The sequence below is a fragment of the Equus caballus genome, chromosome 1 (genome assembly GCF_041296265.1).
Source record: "Equus caballus isolate H_3958 breed thoroughbred chromosome 1, TB-T2T, whole genome shotgun sequence".
Classification (NCBI taxonomy): domain Eukaryota; kingdom Metazoa; phylum Chordata; class Mammalia; order Perissodactyla; family Equidae; genus Equus; species Equus caballus.
Genome location: NC_091684.1, coordinates 59,816,662 through 59,840,214, shown reverse-complemented (window position 1 = coordinate 59,840,214; position 23,553 = coordinate 59,816,662). Strand labels below are relative to the sequence as shown.

Here is a 23,553-nt window from a genome sequence, read left to right as displayed (position 1 = left end):
TCAAGAAGAGGCAGACAAGTTGAACAGACCAATCACAAGGAAAGAGATTGAAACAGCAATCAAAAACATCCCAAAGAATAAAACTCCAGGACCAGATGGCTTTCCTGGGGAATTTTACCAAACTTTCAGAGAGGATTTAATACCTATCCTTTTCAAGCTATTCCAAAAAATTAGGGAAGATGGAACACTTCCTAACACATTCTATGAGGCCAACATCACGCTGATACCAAAACCTGACAAGGACACCACGAAAAAAGAGAACTACAGGCCAATATCACTGATGAACATAGATGCAAAAATTCTAAACAAAATTTTGGCAACCAGAATTCAGCAATTCATCAAAAGAATCATACATCATGATCAGGTGGGATTCATACCAGGGACACAGGGATGGTTCAACATCCGCAAATCAATCAACATGATGCACCACATCAACAAACTGAGGAATAAAAACCACATGATCATCTCAATAGATGCAGAGAAGGCATTTCACAAGATCCAACAGCCATTTATGATAAAAACTCTGAACAAAATGGGCATAGAAGGAAACTACCTCAACATAATAAAGGCCATATATGACAAACCCATAGCCAACATCATACTCAATGGGCAAAAACTGAACACCATCCCCCTGAAAACAGGAACGAGACAAGGATGCCCTCTATCACCACTCTTATTTAACATAGTACTGGAGGTCCTGGCCAGAACAATCAGGCAAGAAAAAGGAATAAAAGGAATCCAAATAGGGAGGGAAGAAGTGAAACTCTCGCTGTTTGCAGACGACATGATCTTATATATAGAAACCCCAAAGAATCCATTGGAAAACTGTTAGAAGTAATCAACAACTACAGCAAAGTTTCAGGGTATAAAATCAATTTGCATAAATCAGTAGCATTTCTATACTCCAGTAATGAACCAACAGAAAAAGAACTCAAGAATACAATACCATTCACAATCACAACAAAAAGAATAAAATACCTTGGGGTAAATTTAACTAAGGAAGTGAAGGACCTATATAATGAAAATTACAAGGCCTTTCTGAGAGAAGTGGATGACGACATAAGGAGATGGAAAGACATTCCATGTACATGGATTGGAAGAATAAACATAGTTAAAATGTCCGTTCTACCTAAAGCAATCTACAGATTCAACGCCATCCCAATGACATTCTTTACAGAATTAGAACAAAGAATCCTAAAATTCATATGGGGCAACAAAAGACCCCGAATTTCTAAAGCAATCCTGAGAAAAAAGAACAAAACGGGAGGCATCACAATCCCTGACTTCAAGACATACTACAAAGCTACAGTAATCAAAACAGCATGGTACTGGTACAAAAACAGGTGCACAGATCAATGGAACAGAATTGAAAGCCCAGAAATAAAACCACACATCTATGGACAGCTTATCTTTGACAAAGGAGCTGAGGGCATACAATGGAGAAAAGAAAGTCTTTTCAAGAAATGGTGCTGGGAAAACTGGAAATCCACATGTAAAAGAATGAAAACTGACCATTCTTTTTCACCATTCACCAAAATAAACTCAAAATGGATCAAAGACCTAAAAGTGAGACCTCAAACCATAAGGCTTCTGGAAGAAAACATAGGCAGTACACTCTTTGACATCAGTATTAAAAGGATCTTTTCAGACACCATGCCTTCTCAGAGAAGGGAAACAACAGAAAGAATAAACAAATGGGACTTCATCAGATTAAAGAGCTTCTTCAAGGCAAATGAAAACAGGATTGAAACAAAAAAACAACCCACTAACTGGGAAAAAATATTTGCAAGTCATATATCTGACAAAGGCTTAATATCCACAATATATAAAGAACTCTCGCAACTCAACAACAAAACATCAAACAACCCAATCAAAAAATGGGCTGGAGACATGAACAGACATTTCTCCAAAGAAGATATACTGATGGCCAATAGGCACATGAAAAGATGCTCATCATCGCTGATCATCAGGGAAATGCAAATCAAAACTACACTAAGATATCACCTTACACACGTTAGAATGACAAAAATATCTAAAACTAACAGCAACAAATGTTGGAGAGGTTGCTGAGAAAAAGGAACCCTCATACACTGCTGGTGGGAATGCAAACTGGTGCAGCCACTATGGAAAACAGTATGGAGATTCCTCAGAAAATTAAAAATAGAACTACCATATGATCCAGCCATCCCACTACTGGGTATTTATCCAAAGAGCTTGAAGTCAGCAATCCCAAAAGTCCTATGCACCCCAATGTTTATTGCAGCACTGTTTACAATAGCCAAGACATGGAAGCAACCTAAGTGTCCAGCAACAGACGAATGGATAAAGATGTGGTACATATATACAATGGAATACTACTCAGCTGCAAAACAGAACAAAATCATTCCATTTGCAATAACATGGATGGACCTTGAGAGAATTATGTTAAGTGAAATAAGCCAGTGAGAGAAGGATAATCTGTGTATGACTCCACTCATATGAGGAATTTAAAATTACGGACTAAGAACAGTTTAGTGGATACCAGGGGAAAGGTGGGGTGGGGGTGGGCACAAAGGGTGAAGTGGTGCACCTACAACACAAATGACAAACATTAATGTACAACTGAAATTTCACAAGATTGTAACCTATCAATAACTCAATTAAAAAAAAAAGAAACTAAAAAAAAAAAAAGAAATGTTTTTTAATGTTAGAGGACTTATATTACCTGACTGTCAAGATGGACAAATAGATCAATGGAACATAATAGAGAATCCACAAATAAACCTAGACATTTTTAGTCAAAGATTTCTTAGTTACAACACCAAAATATCAATCTACAAAAGAAACATTTGTTAAATTGGAGTTCATCAAAATTAAGAACATTTGCTCTTTGAAAGACACTGCGAGAATGCAAAGAAAATGTTTGCAAACCATGTATCTGATAAAGTGCTTGTGTCCAGAGCAAAGAACTCTCAAAAACCAATAAGAAAATAACTCAAAATGGGCAGGGAATTTGAACAGGCAATTTATCAAAGACATACCAATGGCAAATAAGCACATGACAAGGTGTTTAATATCATTAGTCATTAAGGAAACTCAAATTAAAACCACAGTGAGATACTACTACACACCAATTAGAATGGGTGAAATTTAAAAAGGTGATCACACCCAGTAGGGGGATGCCTGTATGTTGGGGGGCGGGGGGGGGGGGGGGACGACGGACGGACAGACGGACGACGGGGACTGGCCCTCTCCTCCCCAGCTGGTAGGAATTCAAAACGGTACAACCGCTTTGGGAAGCAGTTTGGCAGTTTCCTAACCAGTTTTAAGCACACACCTGCCATATGACCCAGCCATTCCACTCCTCGGCATTTACCCAAGAAAAATGAAAGTATGTATCTACACAAAACCTTGTATGCAAAAGTTCATAGCACACCGTAATTATGTTGAGTGAAAGAAGTCAGACACAAAAGGAGTACGTACTGTATGATTTCCATTTACACAGAATTCTGGAAAATGCAATCCAATCTGGAGTGACCAGAAGCAGATCAATGGCTGGCTGAGGACGGAGAAGGAAACTTTTAGGGGTGATGGATATGTTCATGATCGTGATAGTGGTGACGGTGGCAGGGGAGCACACATGTCAAAACGTAGCAAATTGTACACTTTAAATACGTGCGGTTTATTGTAGGTCAATACCTCGATAAGGTAAAACACTTTATCGAAAAAAAGAAAAGAAAATGGTAATCTCGCGCCCAGGGTCACGCAGCCGGCAGCGGCAGAGCACGATTCAAATGCAAGAAGCCCGCATTTGGAGCCCGCGTACTTAAGCCGCGCGCCCTGTGACAACCGCACCGGCACCGAGAAAGGTGCTGGAAGAGGGCAGAGGCCGAGCGCGTCGGCCGGGGTTAAACATTACCGGTGGGCGGCCCCTCCCCCGCCGCGCTCCCCGCCCCGGGGCGGCCCGAGCGCAGCCCCGCCCGGCGGCTGCCCAGTGCGCGAGGCGCCGCGCCCGCCCCCGCCGCCGCCGCCGCCGCCACCTGCCGCCCGCCCGCGTCTGCGCCCCGACATGGTGAGGGGGCTCGCGTGCCGCCGCGATCGGAGCAGCCCCGTTAGGAACGGGTGCGCGGGAGGGGCGGAGGAGAGGAAGGGGCCCGCGCAGGGTCCCGCCCAGGCCGGCGGCGAGGGCGGGGCGGGGGGGCAGGGGAAGGCCCCTCCGAGCCCATCGCAGAGCAGCCGCGCCCCTGGCGCGGAGAGTCGGGGTGTCCCCCGCTCCTACCCCCTGGTGGCGCCCCAGGGAAAGCTGAGGCTGAGAGAGGGGCGAAGGCAGGCCCGGGTAACAGCGAGGCGGGAGCCCAGGCCTGGCCCTGCTCCCAGGCCGGTGCCCCCCTCGGCGCCTGAGTGCTGCGGACGGGGGTGGGGCGGTGGGCCCGGGGCCAGGGTGGGGACGGGCAGCATAGTGAGCCCGCAGATATCGTCCCCTTCGGTGGCACGGTTCTGCTCCATATTGGAGGTGAGGGGAAGGCTGTGTGTGTGAGTGAGAGGAGGAGATAGTGTGTGTGTTCCTCTGCGTGTCTGTGTACTGCCCCTCGCTTGCACTTCTGGGCATGGGGGCTGGCCAAGCCTTCTGTGCACCCTGTGCTGGCCCCCACCTCAGAGCCGGCCCCTGGCGCCTAGTTTGAGACCTGTGCCCAGCCACGGGGACATGATTGCTCAGGACGACGCCTCCTCCCCGCTGAGCTTCCCCCCAGGAGGGTCTCGGGCCCTGTGTGCTCAGCTCTTCTTCAACCCTGCCCCCCCGCTGCTCTCAGCTAGGGAGGTGAAGGTGAGCCCCTAGGCAACAGGCAGAGGAGCTGCTAGACCCAGGTAACTCGACTAAATTGCCCATTTCTGGCCCAAAAGCATTAGGAACAGTTGGGACTGTGGTGACACCTGGGAGGGCATTTTGAAGGCTGTGGCTTGGAGGGAGGGGGTGTGGTGACTGAAGCTGACTGTGAGGGGCACTGAGGCCCCAAGGATGGGTAATCAGTAACCCCTCTGCACACTCTCCCAGGGGCGGAGGCCGTCCAGGCCTGACCTGTGATTTACTAAGCAAACACCACCCCTCCCCCTCTCTGATCCCAGATCTCAGAGGGGCTTGTCAGTTCAGCCCCCAGCAATGAAACTTGGGAGATTCCAGAAGACTCTAAAGAGAAAGAGGGGGGCTTCCTAGGAGCTCACTGGTACCCACCCACTCCTTTCAGAGCCAGAGAACTAAGTGGGTTCTGATGCTTTGGCTGACATCTGGTCATCTGGTTGCCTGGATACATGGACCAGGCTTCTCAGCCACTGAGAAAGGGCCAGCTGTGGAACAGAGATGGGGTGGGTGCGTGATGCAGATCTCTACTGCCGGCTCCAGCCTTCCAGAGCCGAGGAGATGGACCAAGCCAGATCAGTCCCGAGGGAACAGGCTTTTCCAGGAGGGAGAAAAGATTGACTTGAGTGCTGCAACGCTTTTCCAGTCCTACCCCAGCCTGCAAGGCCCCTCAGAAGCTGCTTGCCCGAGGGAATCTCTTTTTAAAAATACAGATGACATTCCTTAATAACAGTGTTCACCAAAGTGTCCCATTGGCTCCTCCTGCTGATCTCTGGAGTGGAAGTTCTTGTCCCCTTGAGTGCCACCAGGCCACCTGGCTGGAGAGTGGCAGAACCCAGGCCTGGACCAGTGCTGCCAGCTCACCCCACGGCTTCCAGTCTGCGGGCTGCCTCCTGAAAGCTACACTGACCTCCCTCACGGACTCTCCCAGACCTGACTGACTGATTTTTAATGTAGCCCTCTACAGTTTGTCTTGAGTAGTTCTATTTCAGGAGCCTAAATTCTGGGATCCCTTTAAGCTCCTAGGCCTGCATCCTTCCAGAGGATGGAACTGACCTTTGCCTCCCTCTTCTCTGAGGGCTCCGCTCATGGCCTCAGCTGTGCCAGTGGCTGCCTAGAGGGCACTTTGCACAATAGGTAAATAGGATGAGGCACTAGTTTTGCCAGAAGGCCAAATTACTTCCACTTTTGGGACTGAGCTATGTGGCTTGGGCTTCCCAAGTGGACAGACTAGAAAAGAAGGTGGAAATCTGAGAAGCCTAGGCCTGGCACCTGGGAACCAGAGGCTGCATGGGAGCGTGACAGAGGACCCACTGGGAGGTAGTGCCAGTAGTTGTTAACTGCAGTGTGGCTAAGAATTGCCTGGAACATGTTTTAAGTGCTAATTCCTTTGCCGGGCCCCAGGCATGCAGATGCACAGACCCACGTTGAGAACGATGCCTGTGCTCTCACTGACAGGTTGGGGGGGGGGGGTGGGAGAAGAGTGGTCATTTCCCCTCTCTGGGCCTCAGTTTCCTCTTCCATACACCTGACAGTAACAGTAGAGGCATGGGGTGGACTGGAAAAGGAAGGTTGGACCATCACAGGACTCTTTCTGAAAGGTTGTGTTGTAACACAAACACATCTGGGCTTGATTTTGCTTTTCCTCCCTCTAACGTAAGAGACCTGGGGTTTTTTTTGGGAGGGGGCGGTTCATCTGTAAGGCTTTGGGGGCAGGGGTTGGGGAGGAGTGTTTCTCAGTCCCAGTGTTTGCATTATTCCTCAGGATTTTCTGTCCTGTGAGTGGAGTGTAAAATCTAAGAACCTATCAGTGTGTGAGCCAGGGCCCCACCTCCAGGGCAGGGCGCCACCCTCACACCTCCCAGTCTATTGCTTTATACCAGCTGCCCTTTGAGGGTGTCAGTGGAGGCTGGCTAGATTTCCCCGAAGGTCTGGGGCCCTTTCTTTTGTCCTGTGAAAAAGAAATGCCCTTGGGCTCTGTTCTTCTTCCTCTCCTAGGCTGGCAAAGCACACAGGCTAAGTGCTGAGGAGAGGGAGCAGCTGCTGCCAAACCTGAGAGCTGTGGGGTGGAACGAGTTGGAAGGTCGAGATGCTATCTTCAAGCAGTTCCATTTCAAAGACTTCAATAGGGTATGGCACCAGAGTTTTCTGAGACTGGGCTGATGGGGTCACATTCCAGAATGTGTTTTCTCCCTTAAAGTCCTATTGGCCAAGACTCTGAGAAATGATACTAATCCAGTTTCCTTGGCAGGTGTCATCCTTGGGGATTGGTGTGTGGGGAGATGGGTCTTAGGCTCTCCATACCTAGAACTTTGAGAAAAAATCCTTAAAAGAGATAGTTCAAGTAGGAAACACGTACATCTGAAGACGTTTTAGTGGATAGCCAGAAGATTGGCCAAGACTAGAAACCTCTCAGGTGTCTCCACCTCCTTAGTGATCCTAGTAACAAGACTTTCTTCCTACTGCAGAAAGATCACCTCCAACTCTGGCCTTAGAACCAGTGGCAGGATGCCAGGGGGAGTGATGAAAGTTAGAGGGCTCTGTTTGTAGGGCGCTTGTGCACCCTCCTCATGGAGGCCTCACACTGGCCATGAGAAGGTGCCCAGAAGTCTCTCAGAACACTAACCTGAGTCTCACCTCACCAAACAGGCGTTCGGCTTCATGACCAGAGTGGCCCTGCAGGCCGAGAAACTGGACCACCACCCCGAATGGTTTAACGTGTACAACAAGGTGAGTGGCGCATGCCTGCTGCGCTGGGCCCACCCACCCGGGATCTGAGGATTCTGGCTCATTCTGAAGGCCCCTTCCTTGGACGTCCCATGAGCCCTCCTCACCCACAGGTTAACTGTCCACTCCTCCTGTTCCATTCATCTCCTTCCTAGAATCAACACAAACTACTCCCCTCTCACTACAAATTAAAGAACTGCAAATTAAAACACTTGTGAGATAACCTGTGGTTAAAGTAGACCTTAAGAAGGCAAAACCCAAGGAAGGAAGGGCTGTGGCAGTCAGGCCTAGTGACTGTTAAGAGCTCTAAATGGCTTCCAGCTTTCTGGAGATATGGAAGAATGAAAAAGTAATAAACTTGAGCTAAGAACACCCATGCACAGCAAACACAGATTGTCTGCTGAATGAATTGAGACAGTCGTTCAGTGCCTGCCATGTGCCAAGTGCCATGCTGGACTCCCTAAGAACACTGCAGGCTGGAAGAGATGGGCTGCAGATGGACAGCATTCGGGGCTGGAGTTGGTTTGGGTCTGGTCTTTAGCTTTTAGGTTGCTCATGCTACTTCGATATTTCTTTTTTATCCTATAGCTGAAGTCTCCATTGTTTCTGGAGGTGTAATAGAAGACAGTTTTGCATTGTTGTTACAGACACGTCAGGCAGGCAGCCCCCGGACAGACTGTGGACACCGGCCACTGCTCTGGAGCTCTCAGGGTGGCTGAGCCCCATAGCTAGTGCTTCTCCTGCTCTTAGGTGAAGTCAGTGGAATCGGCTGGCCCTGAATCTCTGGTTTTGTTTCAGGTCCACATCACCCTGAGTACCCATGAGTGTGCAGGCCTTTCAGAGCGGGACATAAACCTGGCCAGCTTCATCGAACAAGTAGCAGTGTCCATGACATAGACCCTGCCCTTCCTCTTGGAATTCTTCAGGGGACAGGGGTTACTGAACTGGGAATCTAGAGAGGGAACTGGGGAGCCTCGAGATGTTGATGCAGTCAGAGTTGCCAAGGCGACCCTGCTGCCTCCATTTAGGGGTGAGCTCTTGCTGGGAAAACGGGAGATGCCAGCACATGGGCCAACACCAGGAACTCTTCCCCACACCACTCTCTTCATCCTTGGGGCTCTGTTACATGTACACTAAGTGAAGTAAGATCTTCCCTTTCTTTGTAACTTTCCAGCAACAGTACTGTTTTTTCAGTAATTTTCTTTCCAGGCTGTGTCTTGATCCCTTTTTAGTTTATTTCCCAAGAAGCTGTGACAGCTGTGTCTACGATAGAAACCAAGATCCTAAAGTCAAGCCTATCCTGTGTGACAGAAACATATGTGCTTTTATGCCTCAAATAAAACTATGGTTTTACTTGGCCTCAGGCTCTAGAATCTTCTTTTCCACAGGTCAATCCAAATTGGAGTCAATATGCATTTAAAGCACTTCCTCTGGGCAATGCAGTGTTCAAGGCACTGGGGGGAAAAGGCCACCAGACCACCCTGCCTTGAAGGAGTTCATCATCATCCTGGGAAATTAAGCAAGAAAACAGTTAACTAGGCAGGATGAATTAATGCTAGATGCAAGGATAAGAAATGAAATGGGAACACACAGCGATTAAGAAGGGGAATCTGGAAGCTTGATTTGAGATGTGCCTTCAAGACCTGAATAGGATTCTGGAGGCAGAGAAGGCTCAGGGAGCATCACGAACAAAGATGAAGGTGTGCAGGACAGTATTATATGCATGGTGTGACCTATGACTAGCCAGGGTGTCATGGGCTGTATATCTTCTTCTGGTCTACAACATCCAATGGTGAGATTTCTAATCCTCATGGTTTCTACAGTTTCTTAGAAACTTAGCCAAAGTCTCAAGGGTCACCTGCTTTTACTCTATAAGGAAGATAAGAAAAGGCCCAGCTTAGGAGGTGACAGGCTATCTACCATCTGAGCAGTTAAGCAGCTGATTCACACAGATCACTCCTCCAGCTCAGTAACTCTAGGGCAGAATGCTCCCACTGATGCGCCGTGACTAGAAGGGCCGAGAGCAGTCTCATCTCTACCCCTGTGTGCATGCCATGTGGGTATTGTCCCACGTATGCCATTATGCAAGAGTGGGAAGCCCTTCTCCGGACAGGCTCTCACCTATGACCTGAACCTGAAGCTGCCTGGGTACTAAGCCAAATGCCAGGGTCACTGGGACCAGGGATCTAGCAGTGTCAACCCAGTCACCCTGGATGAGTTGGTCCTGCAACAAGGGTGAGAAAAGAGGCAGAGGGTGGTGGTTGAGAAATAAGCGTATTTTTGGTAAGATGGACTAGCAGGACTCCCTTCCCAGCCTACATGCCAGTAAGGATTATCAGTACCTACGTTACTAGCATGTTCTCAGCAAAGCTTAATTTCAAAACCAACAAGGTTCAGACAGCAGTCCCCCATGTGCTCCATGTCTGACATAAATTTTTCTAAGTGTGCTTTGACCTGATGACTGTGTGTTAGGGGACAGAAGCCACCAGACACGGAGGTATGGACCATGTGTACGTCACCTCCCTGCCTCTGCTTACTGTCATGGATGAGAGGTTGAAAAATGCCAACCTAGAGGTCATTCCAGTTGTATGAAGCATCTTTGTGTTAGACAAAGACACAGGAATACTTTTTAGAAATAAATATATTTATTCTAAAATTAATGGAAATAATTGAAATTATAGGGGAGAATGTTAAGGAAAGACTATGAAAAAGAAGAAAGCACAAGTAAGGCAATTAAGACTCCAATTCAAGAAAGAGCTCTCAAACACCTGACTTTTGCTGACCAGGCTCGAGTTGCTGGCTATCAAATTAGGCTCCGTCCTTACTTCCGTCACTACTGGGTCTAGCTAAAAGCGGCTTGTTGCCACTGAGAATCCAGAGAAGGCAAAGGGGCTCCCAGCCGTGAGGAGCATGTACAAGCATCTGGACCCCACTTCTTGGACAGGACAGGCCTCCTAACCAAGCATATCTGGCCCCTCTTTCTCCAGGGTTTACCTCAAAGCAAGTAGGTGCTCAGGAGCCGAGTCATTTGGCAGAAACTATAGCAAAGGTGGCATTCCTTCGCTTGATTCTGGCAAAGTCTGAAAGGGCTGAAAGCCAGAATGCAAAGCTGGGTTATCTGAATAACAGTCTTCAGAACCTGAGTGACCCTTTGGAAAGACTTCTCATTTGTTATTCATAAAGGAACAAGATGCCCAGCGGTGACATGTGCAAAGATCATCTGAGGGGTTCCATTAGCCCCCAAACCAAAGGCAGGGCTTGAAGTCAGTGTCCTCTGGTTAGACAGAGCCACACTGCCCAGGTGGCCGAGACTACCGCAGAGAGCTTAAGGCGTCATTAAGGTGTAAGCAGAAGTGGATGATGATGACAGAACACTTAAGGCAGGGCCCTGGCCCTGGGGAACTAAAGACCTGAGTTCCAAACCACTTTAAAACAGGTATGACCACCCCTTCAGTGGAGCTACCTATGAAAGTGCTTGGAATTGTGCGGGATTGCTGCTCATCATCTCTGCCCGCTGGCCCCAATATCAGTGGTCACAGAACATTTCACCACAAGGGGGCAATGTCTCACCAGCAGGCAGTTCGCCAGCTGCCACCACCCCATCTGGGATCTCCTTTGTGCCGCAATAAACGAATGCAACCCACAGTGATTAAGATTTGGGACATTTAATTACTTAATTGCTTTTTAAGAAATTATTGCTGCAATTAGGAAGGGAGCTTTGAGATGGGAAGGGGGAGGTTAAAGACGAAAGATTTAAAAAGAGGCAAGTACCATCTTCCAAATATAAAATTGGTAATGTTAAGAGTGACATGGCAGTGTATTCACAGGACTACTTACTTCTAGTGCAGAAACAAGACGGCAGAGTTTTGCAGAGGCCAGTGTGACATCTGCTACATGGTATCATGAAGACATCCCGCCCCCCCCGCCAGACTAGGTGTTACTACACGTAGATACACAGAATGGAAAGTCCACAACTGTTAGTCAAACTCAGGCTTATGATCAGAAATTCAAGTGGCTACAGTAGGTCCCTTTGAAAAACACCACTGCCCCCAGCAGCAGTGTTGCCACAGCACAGGAGAAGGTCCTGGAGAGACACTGGAAGCAGCAGCACACTCTGTAGGGCACATGCTTCTCCATTTTAGCAGCTGACAAACCACAGTGGTGCCTGCTGGGTGGTTCTGGGTCCTTGGACTTCCTCCAACATAATGAATGCACTAGAGACCCAAGACAATTCACACACAGCTCCCACCACAGGTCCTCTCTCTGGCAGTGCCGACCAGTTCAGCAACTGGAGGGAATGACTCCCATATCCTCGTCTCTCCCCCTCCTTCTCTCTCTCACTCTCTCTCTCACACACACATACACACACGCACACACACAGCCCAGCCCTCCAATGAGATGACCAGCCAGTCAGAGCTGTTGTGTAGGAAGTACGGTGCTAAGAACACTTCAGACAAACATGCTAAGGAGCTTGGGGAAAGTCTGGTCATTCTGGCTCTCCCAGCCAGCATTCTCAGGGAGGGAGGCAAGAGGCTACCAGCCTGAAGAGGCTGAATGTTCAGGAGTCCCTGAGAAGGGTAATGGAACAGAGGAAAGTTTCTCCTGACTTACCTACGTACTCCCCTACCCAAATAAAACCCTCAAAGACTGATCCGTTTCCTCTAGGGCCTAGGTCAGGAATAGCCCAGTGCTGCTCACTGCCGAGGAAAAGGCACACAGTATGTCTTCAGCAGAGTAGGGCAGTGGCTCAACCTAGATCAGGGCCCATGCAGGGAAGAGGAGGGTAGGAAGTGGGTGCAGGGTTTGGTCCTGTCCCTGCACCACCCTGAGCAACTAGTCTTACGAAGGGATCTCGGGCCCTAGACCACAACTGACACTTGCCATCGTGTTCGCCTACTCCAAAAAGTTTCTCTCGTCCTAGACAGGGCTGAGAAGCAGTCAGTACCAGAGGCTAAGCTGCCATAGTACCTTTGGGAGCAGACTAAAGGAGGAAGAGGCAGGAAGAACATACTATGGGGAGAGAAAACTTTCCTTGCCTTGGGGCTCTCTCACCCTAGGTGGGTGCGAGGAGGGTGTAAGTCAAGGCAACTTGTGAAGGTGCTCTGAGCTGTTCCTTCAAGCGAACACATTCTCATACAAGGTGGCTTAAAGCAATAGGGGAGGGGAGGACCACCATGAACTTTGGTGACACTCATTTGAGTTTGGGTGCTCATCCTACTCTGATACTCAGAAAAGGCTGGAAAAGGGTCTGGTTTCATCACCAGCCCAGGAGAGAGTTCAGGTGGGTTCTGAACACTGCCAATTCAGAGGCAGCACCAGGGCCAGAAAGTCCTAGATTCTCTAGAAACCACATTCTCTTCCCAGTCCATGGAAACAAGAACAAACTAATGGGAGCATAACTTCAAACAAGAATCTCAAAAGATGGTGGCAATCAAGTATCAAATGGGGACTGCAATTGCACAACAGGACCAATGGACCACTCCAAACCCTGCCTTGTAGACTGAGCAGATAAGCTTGACCACTCCAATCCTGAATGGTAGGCACAACAGCCTGGTCAATCTGTGTCCTAGAAAAATAAAATAAGTTGCAATAAAAGTGACTCTAAGAGAGACAACTAAACTACTCAGCGAGGAGGCATGAAAACGCCTCCTGCTTAAAGCATACCCAAGACCCACCTGGGAGACAGCGGTTCGCTCAAAGCTTCCTATCCAACCCATCCGCCTGAGATCCCCGAGAAAGCCTTTTTCTATCTCATCAACTGAACTCGGCTTCCCTAAGGAGTCAGGTCAGGTCAGAGCTGCCCCACAAGGATCAAGTGAAGCTGAAAGCCAGAGAGGTTAGAGAAGGAAATGGTTAAAACAACTGCTAGGGTAACATTTAGAACAAGGGCAAAATAATTACATAATGGAATTATTTATCCCTTTATCAAGGGAGGAACAAGAATCCTGAGGATCAAGCTGTCTCGTGGTCTGTCTTGCTGTGCTCTATTGAGCGAGAGCAGATGGTGAAACTGTACGTGGCCTGTTCCACACCCAGAGAATCGTCTGGAGGCCAGAAGTCCCTCAGGGGCAGAAAGGGGTCAGGTTCAGCGGGGTTTTGGAGAACCATTCATCTGGCTGCCTTGAGTTACAGTATCTGTGCTGAAAAGGCTGTCCAAGAAGACCGAGGACAATTCTGCCACCAGGTTCCTGTCAACGGTTGTCTGGGCCATGCCGTAGATCGCACCCTACAAATCCAGTCAAAGCATGTAATTAGAGATGAGGGGTACGGGAACAAAAACGAAGCTATGCTTATGCCCTCCTGCTCCCTGTCCCCCACGTGCTCTCCTCTCCCCTCCATGCCCATCCAGGCACAACTCTATCAGGAGACAGCTGGCACAGTAAATTTCTCATGGGTACTTGCCAGTCTGCCTTTCTTCCCAAAGGAACTATCCTATGGATTTTGCTATAGAAAATTCAAGAGAAAACAGGTTTATTGCCTTTCCTGTGTCAAACTTTTCCTTTCAAATGGATACCACCACCACCACCACCTGCCTTTGTACAGCACTTTCAAATTTACAAGGTGCTTTATATATAGTATATCTCATTTGAGACTAAAAAACCCTAGGATTGGGTGAAGCAGAGACCATCAGCTCCAATTAAATAAGGAAAGAGGTTTGTGGATACAGGGCAGAGGCAGGAACAGATTCGAGGTCATATGATTCTTTCAAATCCCCACCAATACCTAAACTTCCACAGGAAGAAAAAACCCAAAGTGTCCCTACCATTCCTGTGGTCTTTGCTTTAGGATTCTTCATGATTTGAGTGACAGATTCCCGGATGTCCTTTAGGAACTGTATGGCTACTCGCTTCCGGGTGTGTACTAACGTGATGCAGAAATGAATACTACGGGAGAAGAAAAGAGACAGAGAGAGATGAACTTTGGAAAAAGGAAAAAAAAGTCATAAAATAAAGCAGCCCCAAATACAGGAATTTACTGGTTGCTTCTTCATGTTATTTGTGAAAAGTGTAGGCATCCAAGTTGTTCCCAGTCCTGGGACCCAGGGCTCTCAAATACATGTGTTGTCAAGTATGGGCCAGCAGGAGGGCTTCTCAGCGTGATCAAGAACCATCTGGATAGAATGAATACAGCTGGCTGTTCTGGCCCACCCCTCCCTCCAAAACTGTCAACAGCTATTCCTTCAACCACCAATGGGATGCTTCTCTCTTAGATGATAAACCCTCACGGGGACAGGGCCGTAAGGCTGGGGTCCTGAAGGACTTCAGGGCAAAGAAGAAACTGTAACTCTCCCTGGAGGGAGACAGAGGGATTGTGAAGAGGAAAGAGAAGAGTCCAGCGGGGGCTGGCAATGGCACCAACATGTGAAAGGATCATGGGTACATGAAGGACATGGGGAGACCTAGTCCACTGGAGTGGAGTGTGTATTTAAAGGCATCATGGAAGATTAGGTTAGAAAAGCATGTTAAAGAAGACAGTCGTGGCCCTGAATGCTTAAAGGCCCTCTGGAAGGTTCTAAGTTGACTATTACTCAGGTACCAAGTCAGTTTATAAGAGCAATCTGATGGCTGTGTACAAGATGGATCAGCGAGTATGGAGCCTAGAAAGAGAGTGGAGTGGGGGATCTCATTACCAACCACTGGTCTCAAGAGGCTGCCATCTTATTTTGCCAGAGTTTAAAACTAATGGTCTCATTCTTGATACTGAATAACGCCAGGTGGCAAGACAGAAATCCTGTAGATACCACAGTTGCCACTAATGTGCTGGGCTCTAGCAGTCAATCTCTGTATTTCAGGTCTCCTTGCCTCCCAAGTTCTTCAAGTCATGATGTAAAGAAAGCGAAAGAGGCTTCTTCAAGCTTACCTGGGTGGGAACTGCAACTGGTTCAAGTTCCACCCCTTAGCAGTCATCAGGTTAAATAGTCGGTAGATGTCAAAATCACGGGAGCCCAGAGCAATGACTGACAATTGAGGATTCCCAAAAACAAAGATGCCTTTGATTTTTTCCAGTCTTAAGACAAACAAACAAAGGAACAAAAAGGAAATTCAGCCACATATATTCCTCTGGTCATCATCTCTTTAATCCCCCAGGGGCCTCTGAGGCATAAAAGATGTACTTTAATAAAAATCTTGGAAAGATAATCCCTCCATCTCTACAGTTTAAAATGTCACTATGTAATCCCTACAGCAAGAAATGGTCCAGCACTTCTCAACAGATGGGTCTATCAGAACCATACGCGGGCCTTTTTCAAATGAGACATGCCTACTGGCCACTTTCCTTCACCCTCAAGATCCTGAAAAAGCATCCCCAATCCCAGTGACATGCAGAGACACAGGCAGGGAATACACAAACGGATATGTGAAATGAAGCATGCAGCCAATTCCAGCCTTAGCTTAGCCCCAGATTTCATCACCCCCGCTCCCCTACTCATTCTGTCCCATCTCTAATTCTTTTCTCATTCCAGTGACTCTCCAAGTGTGATTCCCAGACCAGCAGCATCAGTATCTACTGGGAACTTCCTGGAAATGCAAATCCTCAAACTCAACCCACTGAATCAGCTTTCCAGGAGTGGGGCCCAGCAATGTGCATTTTAACACGGCCTGCAGGTGATTAGGATGCAGGCTCTATTGAGAACCACTGCCTTAACCATTACACTGGACATTAGCACTTGGTAAGAGCTGCCAATTATTAAAGACACCCTCAGAGATGACCTGACCCTCCAAGTCACAGTGGAGCGAGGGAGCTCATCCTCCCAGGCCAGCAACACACTCCTAAGCTGCTGTCCTAAATCCTTGGTCTCTCAGTGGACGGCAAATGGGCTGTGCTATGGGTGCTTGGCCAGGCAGATGCCTTGAGCCTACTCTACTAGCAGACAAAGCAAGAGACAAGGCAGAACCACATCTTCCACACATACTCTGACTTGAGGAAGCGAGCAGTTTTGATGATCTGTTTGGTAGCTTCGACATAGCCGCTCTCACCGAAGTGCATCAAGGCGGCCCAACAGGCTGCACTGATGCCACCAGGCCGTGAGCCTGCCATGGTCGGGGAAGCGTAGATGCCACCCTGCCAATCCGTGTCAACGAAGAACTGGTAGCTCCTATACTTCTTGTCACTGTACAACACCACTGAAGAGCCTTTGGGGGCGTAGCCATACTGAGGGGGAGAAGCAGACAGGTGAGGGTACCGTTCCAGACAGAGGCCTGTCCCAGAACACGTATCATGCACACTTCCTCGTGTGTCAGTTTGTTTCCCACTCACACCAAGAATTCAAAGGTAGATTGTTAAAGGGCAGAGGGAACTGAAAGGATGGAGTTTAAATCTCTATTTTAGGGATGAGGAATCTGAGGCCTAGGAAGAAGAATGTCTTGTCCAGCTAATGCCTTTACTTTCTCTCTCGCTCAGCATGTGCTTTTCCTTATTTAAAACATTACGCCAGGGTGGTATGTCAGGATGGAAGCAAAGATAAATTTCCACTTCCACTGGAAGCCAGGAAAGGATGAAATTCAAGTCACCTGGAGCAACTAAAATCATGCTCTGACTCCCTTCTCATCTTTTTTGCTTAGTATTCCACTTCCTTTTTAAGAACACTATGGTGCTCAGGATCTAGAAGCTACTTAACCTAACTCTGAAATAAACTAGGTACTTGGTTTCCTTATAGCAAACAGGCCATCCTACTTAACTCACACTGAAGTAACAGGGAACTGATCTCACTCCCTGACCCACGTGAGGATGGGTAGTGAGAAGAGGGCACAGGAGCTGTCTGGGTGCCATGGCCAAATGAAGTCATACCCCGACTGAAGATCTCATGCTGATGATTTAGAGTCTGAAAAACAGGTCTTTACTACACTCTAAAATAAGCTCGGAAACTGCAATCAAAACAAGGCATACATTCCCGAGGCTGCTACTTCTTCCACATCTGGATACAGTTTAAAAGAGTTCCTGACTGATCTAGATTTTGTCTCAGTCCACCAGGGGTGGCAGGCATGGACTTTTCAAACATTACAAGCTGAACATTCCTGAGCACGCAAGTTCTTTTTTTCCAAGGACTCGTCCGTCAACACAGTCCTGTCACTCAGTGCGGAGCCCAGCAGCGTGGGAACTGCAGCATTAGCACACCTCCGCTCAGGAATTCCAACATCAACCCCACCTCCGCCCTCCAGCCCGCACAACCTCGAGGATTCAGGGAATTTTTATATAAGGGCCACTACACTAGCACATCCCAGTTACACAGTCAGTGGACACAGAAATTCTCTTAGCCATGTGACACGCAGATAGCAGGTCTCTTTTCACTAGTGCTTGTCTCCTCCATCACTACACTTTGTCAACTGAATCAGATGTCCTGGTGAGAGCAGAGTCAGATTTAATTTTATATTTTTGGGGGGGGCTCATGCTTTACCCAATTTATTTTGTTGATAATAGTCAAAATAATCAATTGTCTACTCTGATAACATCTGATCTCTTCCCTCACTCACCTTATGGGTATCAGCTGAAATGCTGGTCACACCTTTCACCCGGAAATCAAATGGTTGCTCCAGTGGGTATCCTGCTTTCTCCATAAAGACGATGAGGAAGCCCCCCAGACAAGCGTCTACATGAAGAGGTATTTTGTATTTGACAGCCAGCTAGTTCCAAAAAAACAAAGACCATGAGAGAATTTCATTTATCGCGTCTAATAAAGACTTTGCAAGACGTGGGTGGAGAGGTGGGCTAGAACCACAGGCCATTACATACTCTCTCTTCCATGTTTAAAAAACTGGCTATTTTTGACACTCCTAATACTGCTCATCTTTCAAATGTATTTAGCATTCAAAATAATTTCTCTGAAATATGCTATTTTATATTTAAAAATGCAAGGGCGTCAAACTCTCTGCAAAGGCAGGCAGGCCAGGCACAGCACTCAGACTCAGGCTGCCTCTGGAGGGGAAGGTCCTGCTTTAACAACCGCAGGCAGGGAAGCGAGGTGCGATGGGGCAGCACGCTGAAGACCACCCTCTGGTATGCCTGCCTCTAAACGCAGATTATTTTCTGATCTGAATGAAAAGTCAGGACTCTGTCAGAGTATCCAATTTAAACAAAGCTTCTTCCTTGTGTTACCCCTCCCCCATAGAGAAGCTGGTAACTTTCAGAGGCTCCAAACAGAGCTGCAGGGCTTCCTACAGGGCTGATGTGCTGAAGTCTAAACTCAGGATGGCTTTAGCTGCCAAGCACTGCACCATTAGATTCTACGGCAGAACCTCAGCTGACTGCCCAGCAGCCCATTCCTCTCCGTACCTTGGCCACTTCAGGGACAGGATCTATGACGCCATGAGGAAACTGGGGGGTAGAGCAGACGAGCATGGCAGTGTTCTTGGAGATGGCTCTTCTCATTGCCTAGGGGTTCAAAGTTTAGAGGAAAATGAGAAGCCACGTCACAATTGCTCTTCTCTTCTGCTGCCAAGAGCAACCTAGGCTACTATTTGAGTTTCAGTCCACTGTGCACCCTCCTTCACCTCTCCAACCCAGGAGAAGACCGCCTCCCCACCACAGGGGCAGAACACAAACAAGGCCAGATGGGTCCATGTGGGGAAAACAGTCTGAGAGCACAATATAAAAAGAACAAAATCACTGTGAGGGTAAAAAGAATACTGGGCTAAAAGGCAAAAGAGCCACATGTGCGGCCCAGCCCCTCTTACTAGCAGTGGCACCTGGAGGAAACTACTTCACCTCACCCAGTCTGTGTCCTCATCAGTGAACTGCAAGAACACTAATAACTTCTACAACCTCCCTGGGCTGTCATGAGGCTCAAATGCGATTCTGACAGCACTCTGAAAACTGGAAAGTCCTACACAAATGCAAGGTATAAAAATAATTACTAGAGGGATATTATTCAGCCTTAAAAAAGAAAGCCTGCCATTTGCAGCAACATGCATGAACGTAGAGGACATTATGCTACGTTAAATAAGCCAGGAACAGAAAGACAAATACCGTATGATCTCACTTATATGTGGAATTTAAAACAGAAGCAAAGGGTAAATAGGTGGTTGCCAGGGGCTGGAGGATGAAGGAAATGGGGAAACGTTGGTCAAAGGGTACGAAGTTTCAGTTATGCAACGTGAGTAAGTTCTGGAGATGTAACGTATGGCCATGTGACTATACTTAACCATACTGCACTGTATACTTGAAATCTGTGTAGAGATCTAGAAGGTATCTTAAGTAGTCTAACCGTGAAAAAAGAAGAAAGAAAATAGTAACTATGTGTGGCGATGGATATGTTAAACAACTTGATTGTGGTGATTATTTCACAATGTATATGTATATCAAAACATCAAGTTGTACACCTTAACTACATACAATTTTTTATTTGTTAATTAATTATCAGTTAACACCTCAATAAAGATGGGAAGTGGAAATAATGCTAGTGCTAGTAAATTAGATAGTTTACTTCTGAAAAACATAATTACTATTTTAACGGCAACAGTACTCATCAAGCCAATCAAAATCAGAGTGAGTCTTAATGATAATTTTACAAACCAAGAAGAGAAAGTGATGGTGCTGAAGCAAAGCCCAGGTCTTTAAAGTCTCAAGTTAGCAACCAGCTCACCCTCCTATGAGAACTCTTGAGTCTATGAAGAGACTGCAGCTACAATCCACCACCCCTGCCAACGGCAGTTTTCACAACTCAGGCTGCTACAATCAAAGGCATTTTGAGCCCATCAGTGTGTGACACGGAAAAGCTAGTCAATCAGGTAAACTTCCTGCTTCTCACAGCCCAAGGCAGACAAGAGCCCTTCCGAGGAACTCACCCGAACATCCACCTCCATCATTTTGTTCAGTGGAACCCGAATAATCTTCATCCCAAAATAATTGGCTGCTTTGTCAAATGCAGCATGGGCACTTTGGGGGGCCACACTAAATGACAGGGAAGAAGAGAATAACGAAATTCAGATCAAAATAGGGTTCCAGAGAAAGCAGAGCTAGCAGCTAATCTAAATTACCAGGAGTGAACCTCTGATTATTTTTCCTCAGATTTTTAAAAGTGCTTATATTATTTTAATTTTCTGTTTAAGCAGAAACAAGAAGTAGTCAACTGATTTTCTATAGAAATTTTCTCCCTACTATTTAGGAAATCATTTTGGCAACAGGAAGAACGCAAAAGTAATCCCACATCAGGGGATCCACAGCATAAATTACGGCTGGCAGATGAAAGATGCGGGGCAGGGAATACGGATCAGTTCCACACAAGGCAGAGCCTTCTATGGCCGGCTACCTGAAGACAGTACCTCGACGGGAAGCAAGCTTCTGATGTGACACATGTTCTAGCAGAAAATGTAAGACTGCTCGGCAGGGACGTCAGAGCAGCAGTCAAGCATCAGATCAGTGGTCCCCTCCATCTCTGAAAGACCATGATCCTATGAGAAACTAAAATCCCTATTTTTCCTACACACTTGGAAGCAGCACTTTAAATAGTATCGAAAAAGGAAACTTCTCACAGTAAAAGAGTACTTGCTTTCAGACTTCTCTCAGTTACTGCACTCATTTTACAACTGATCTGTTCCCTTTAAGGGAGAAGAATCGCTATTACCGAGTAAGCACAGAGCACTGCAGGTTGACGCACGAAGCAAGATGGTGGCCTGATTTATTCTCTTAGGCTAAGTATGAATCACAGCATGAGATCATGTGTGGCAAAACCCTTAGTCACTGACACTTGTAGGAAAAACATTAACCCAAGAGATGTGGTATAAACACACTGTACGAGGAAAGGGTCAAGACAAAAAAATGCAACTAGATACCAAAATTAGGTCCATGGGATGGCAATATGGGTAAATCTCCAAAAGAGTTTTCAAATTTTTCCCCCCAGAAAACAGCCCTCAGGCTTCTTTAGGGAGCACCCTGAGGCAGCATATTCATATTTTAACTTTCACTGAACTAAGACAAGTAGAGAGCTTTCCTTAGGCTCCAGATAATTTATAATAAATATCACAGGATTTTAAAGATGTAGTCCTATAACTGTCACTTGTAGAAAAAGAATCTCACTCTGCTTACAGTATACACCGGGTATAAACCTGGGGGATGGCAAAGGGAACGATCTTTAAAGTTAACTGGCTGACCCACTCAGGCTTTTGCTGAATGTCAAGGGATAAGCATCCAGGGCATAGAACAGGAGGAAAGAGGACCAGAACTGCCAGAGGAAGAGAAGAAGCGGAAAACAGACTGTCAGGCCATTTCACAGAGCAGTACTCCAACGAGACAAATCTAAAAGGGGAAAAGGACAGCCACACATACATACATTTCTGGAGTTTTGATCCCATTCTCGAAGGCCAGGTCCCGATAGGCTTTGCAGGCCATCAATATGCTTTCTGTGCCCCCAGAGGTCACCTGTAACAAAGAAGAGATGCTATCTATGGAGGGGAGTTAGAGCTGTGGGCACGCACTTCCTGCCTTGATCTTGTCACTGTCTGACGGAGGAACAGATCAGGTCTTGGATGCTGCGGAGCAGACACTGCCACGTCTTCCAGAAGGAGAGTCTGGCTTTGTTGCTAAGCCCAATTTTGGTTCAGAAACAGAGTAAAAACTACTAAGTAAGAATGGGCAGAGGCTCCACACTGTGTGGACAAACAGACATCCGCCCAGACCCACCTGTGCAGCCTCCACTTCCCTTTCCGCAATTCGTCCACTTGCAGGTAGGACAGAGCATTTTACACCACTCAAAACCATCAGGGCTACTGACTTTGCTGTAAATTTTCAATACCCACTGAAGAATGTGAAATTATAAAGCTATAATTCTAGTAAGCTATGCAATACATTACAAGACCAAGAGACATTCATACATTCCAAAGTGAACTTGTGGTTTTGACAAGCTTGAAAGACAAAGAAAAGTAGAAGCCTCTACTTAGACAGAAGTTTATCTTACTTATCTGAAATCAAAAAAAAGCTCCTGTTTTAAATAAAACAAAACTCCTGCAGCTAGGCCTGGCCCCTCTGCTACAGGCGAACTTACTTACCAGAGATGAAACAAACACACTCGGGGGTAGTTTCATCTATCCTCTTTTCCTCACTGGACTACAAACTCACGCAGGTGGGGACCAATCTGTTCATGACAGCATTCCAAGCACCCAGCCTCATGGCTGACGCCCAAGACTTTCCATTAATATTTCTTAATGCCCAAGGTCACTCTCAGTAAACCATGACCAACACAGGCACATCATACCCATCTGGCTATCCTTCGATAACATCTAAGAACGAATCATTTCAAAATGAACAGAAAAGCAAAGCTGGGGCAATATTTTCTTAGATTTATCATCTCCAAAGATTCACATAATCTTAGATAGCTTTTTCATTTTACAGGTGAGAAAATGGAGCCCCTGAGAGACTAAAGGGATTCACCCAATATCATCCATTAGCATCCGCTGATAAGAAGTAAAACTTTCTAAGTTTTCATATTTAGTGTAGCTTACTATGAGATGGAATGAGAGAGTGACTACTGAAATTTCCTAAAATAACATCCACATATAGGACAAAAATACCATTGGATAGACAATCCCAGTGGTCAAGAGTTACATGGCAGATTAGCTGAGCAAAGTCAGTCATTTTTTGATTCAGGAAGTCTTTATGAAACATGTGACCGTCATCCACAAGATAACACACTGTCTTGGACATCGGACCCTTCTCTGCATTTCTATGCTAGAGAAGACAAAATGCTCACAGTTGAGATCAGCTCTGCAGATCAGCAGCATGTCCTGTGGTCTAGCAGAAAACCTCAGAATGTCACATGTGGAACCAAACCAGTTGTGAAGAAAGTCAGGAAAGGACGAGCAAAGTCCAAGCGTGCAGTGCGTCAATCTCTTACTAAGGCCCAGGAATGACCTAAGCAAAAATATTTCCAAACCCCCTAGTCACCCACTTCACATGTCCTATTTTCAGTCCTGTTAACTCATCAAATCAACATCATTATGTGTTAGGCAAACAACAGTGTACTTTTGACTATAAAAGCAGGAACGCCTAAATTCTACTTATAA

General features: G+C 46.7%; 2 protein-coding genes across 13 annotated transcripts in view; one reads left to right on the top strand and one right to left on the bottom strand.

Moving 5' to 3' along the window:
- Positions 1 to 3,782: 3,782 nt before the first annotated feature.
- Positions 3,783 to 8,919, top strand: PCBD1 (pterin-4 alpha-carbinolamine dehydratase 1). Of its 9 annotated transcripts, XM_070263202.1 has the most exons (6): positions 4,030 to 4,051; positions 4,791 to 4,845; positions 5,854 to 5,971; positions 6,833 to 6,964; positions 7,484 to 7,564; positions 8,360 to 8,919. In XM_070263202.1, exons 5-6 carry the CDS (start codon positions 7,496 to 7,498, stop codon positions 8,456 to 8,458), a joined length of 168 nt encoding a protein of 55 aa, XP_070119303.1. In that variant the 5' UTR covers positions 4,030 to 4,051; positions 4,791 to 4,845; positions 5,854 to 5,971; positions 6,833 to 6,964; positions 7,484 to 7,495; the 3' UTR covers positions 8,459 to 8,919. The 9 variants fall into 9 exon arrangements, with proteins under 9 accessions (XP_070119336.1, XP_023500239.1, XP_070119291.1 ...); XM_023644471.2 differs by lacking the exon at positions 4,791 to 4,845 and having other exon boundaries at positions 3,936 to 4,051; XM_070263190.1 differs by lacking the exon at positions 5,854 to 5,971 and having other exon boundaries at positions 3,941 to 4,051.
- A 2,291-nt stretch (positions 8,920 to 11,210) lies between these two features.
- SGPL1 (sphingosine-1-phosphate lyase 1) overlaps positions 11,211 to 23,553 on the bottom strand; it is a 51,018-nt gene continuing 38,675 nt past the window's right edge. For all 4 annotated transcript variants that reach the window (XM_023644446.2, XM_023644430.2, XM_070263172.1 and 1 more), the window contains exons 8-15: positions 21,825 to 21,913; positions 20,341 to 20,446; positions 18,830 to 18,928; positions 18,031 to 18,180; positions 16,473 to 16,711; positions 15,422 to 15,568; positions 14,325 to 14,445; positions 11,211 to 13,787 (exon numbers count right to left, since the gene is read on the bottom strand). In XM_023644446.2, coding sequence (XP_023500214.1) covers positions 13,647 to 13,787; positions 14,325 to 14,445; positions 15,422 to 15,568; positions 16,473 to 16,711; positions 18,031 to 18,180; positions 18,830 to 18,928; positions 20,341 to 20,446; positions 21,825 to 21,913 — 1,092 coding nt within the window. In that variant the 3' untranslated portion in view covers positions 11,211 to 13,646. The remainder of the gene's footprint in view (positions 13,788 to 14,324; positions 14,446 to 15,421; positions 15,569 to 16,472; positions 16,712 to 18,030; positions 18,181 to 18,829; positions 18,929 to 20,340; positions 20,447 to 21,824; positions 21,914 to 23,553) is intronic.

Bases quoted from the DNA above. Each gene is read 5' to 3' on its own strand.
- PCBD1 (XM_070263235.1), top strand. The intron at 6,965-7,483 runs GTATGGCACCAG...CTCACCAAACAG, and splicing joins ATTTCAAAGACTTCAATAGG to GCGTTCGGCTTCATGACCAG. The intron at 7,565-8,359 runs GTGAGTGGCGCA...GTTTTGTTTCAG, and splicing joins GGTTTAACGTGTACAACAAG to GTCCACATCACCCTGAGTAC.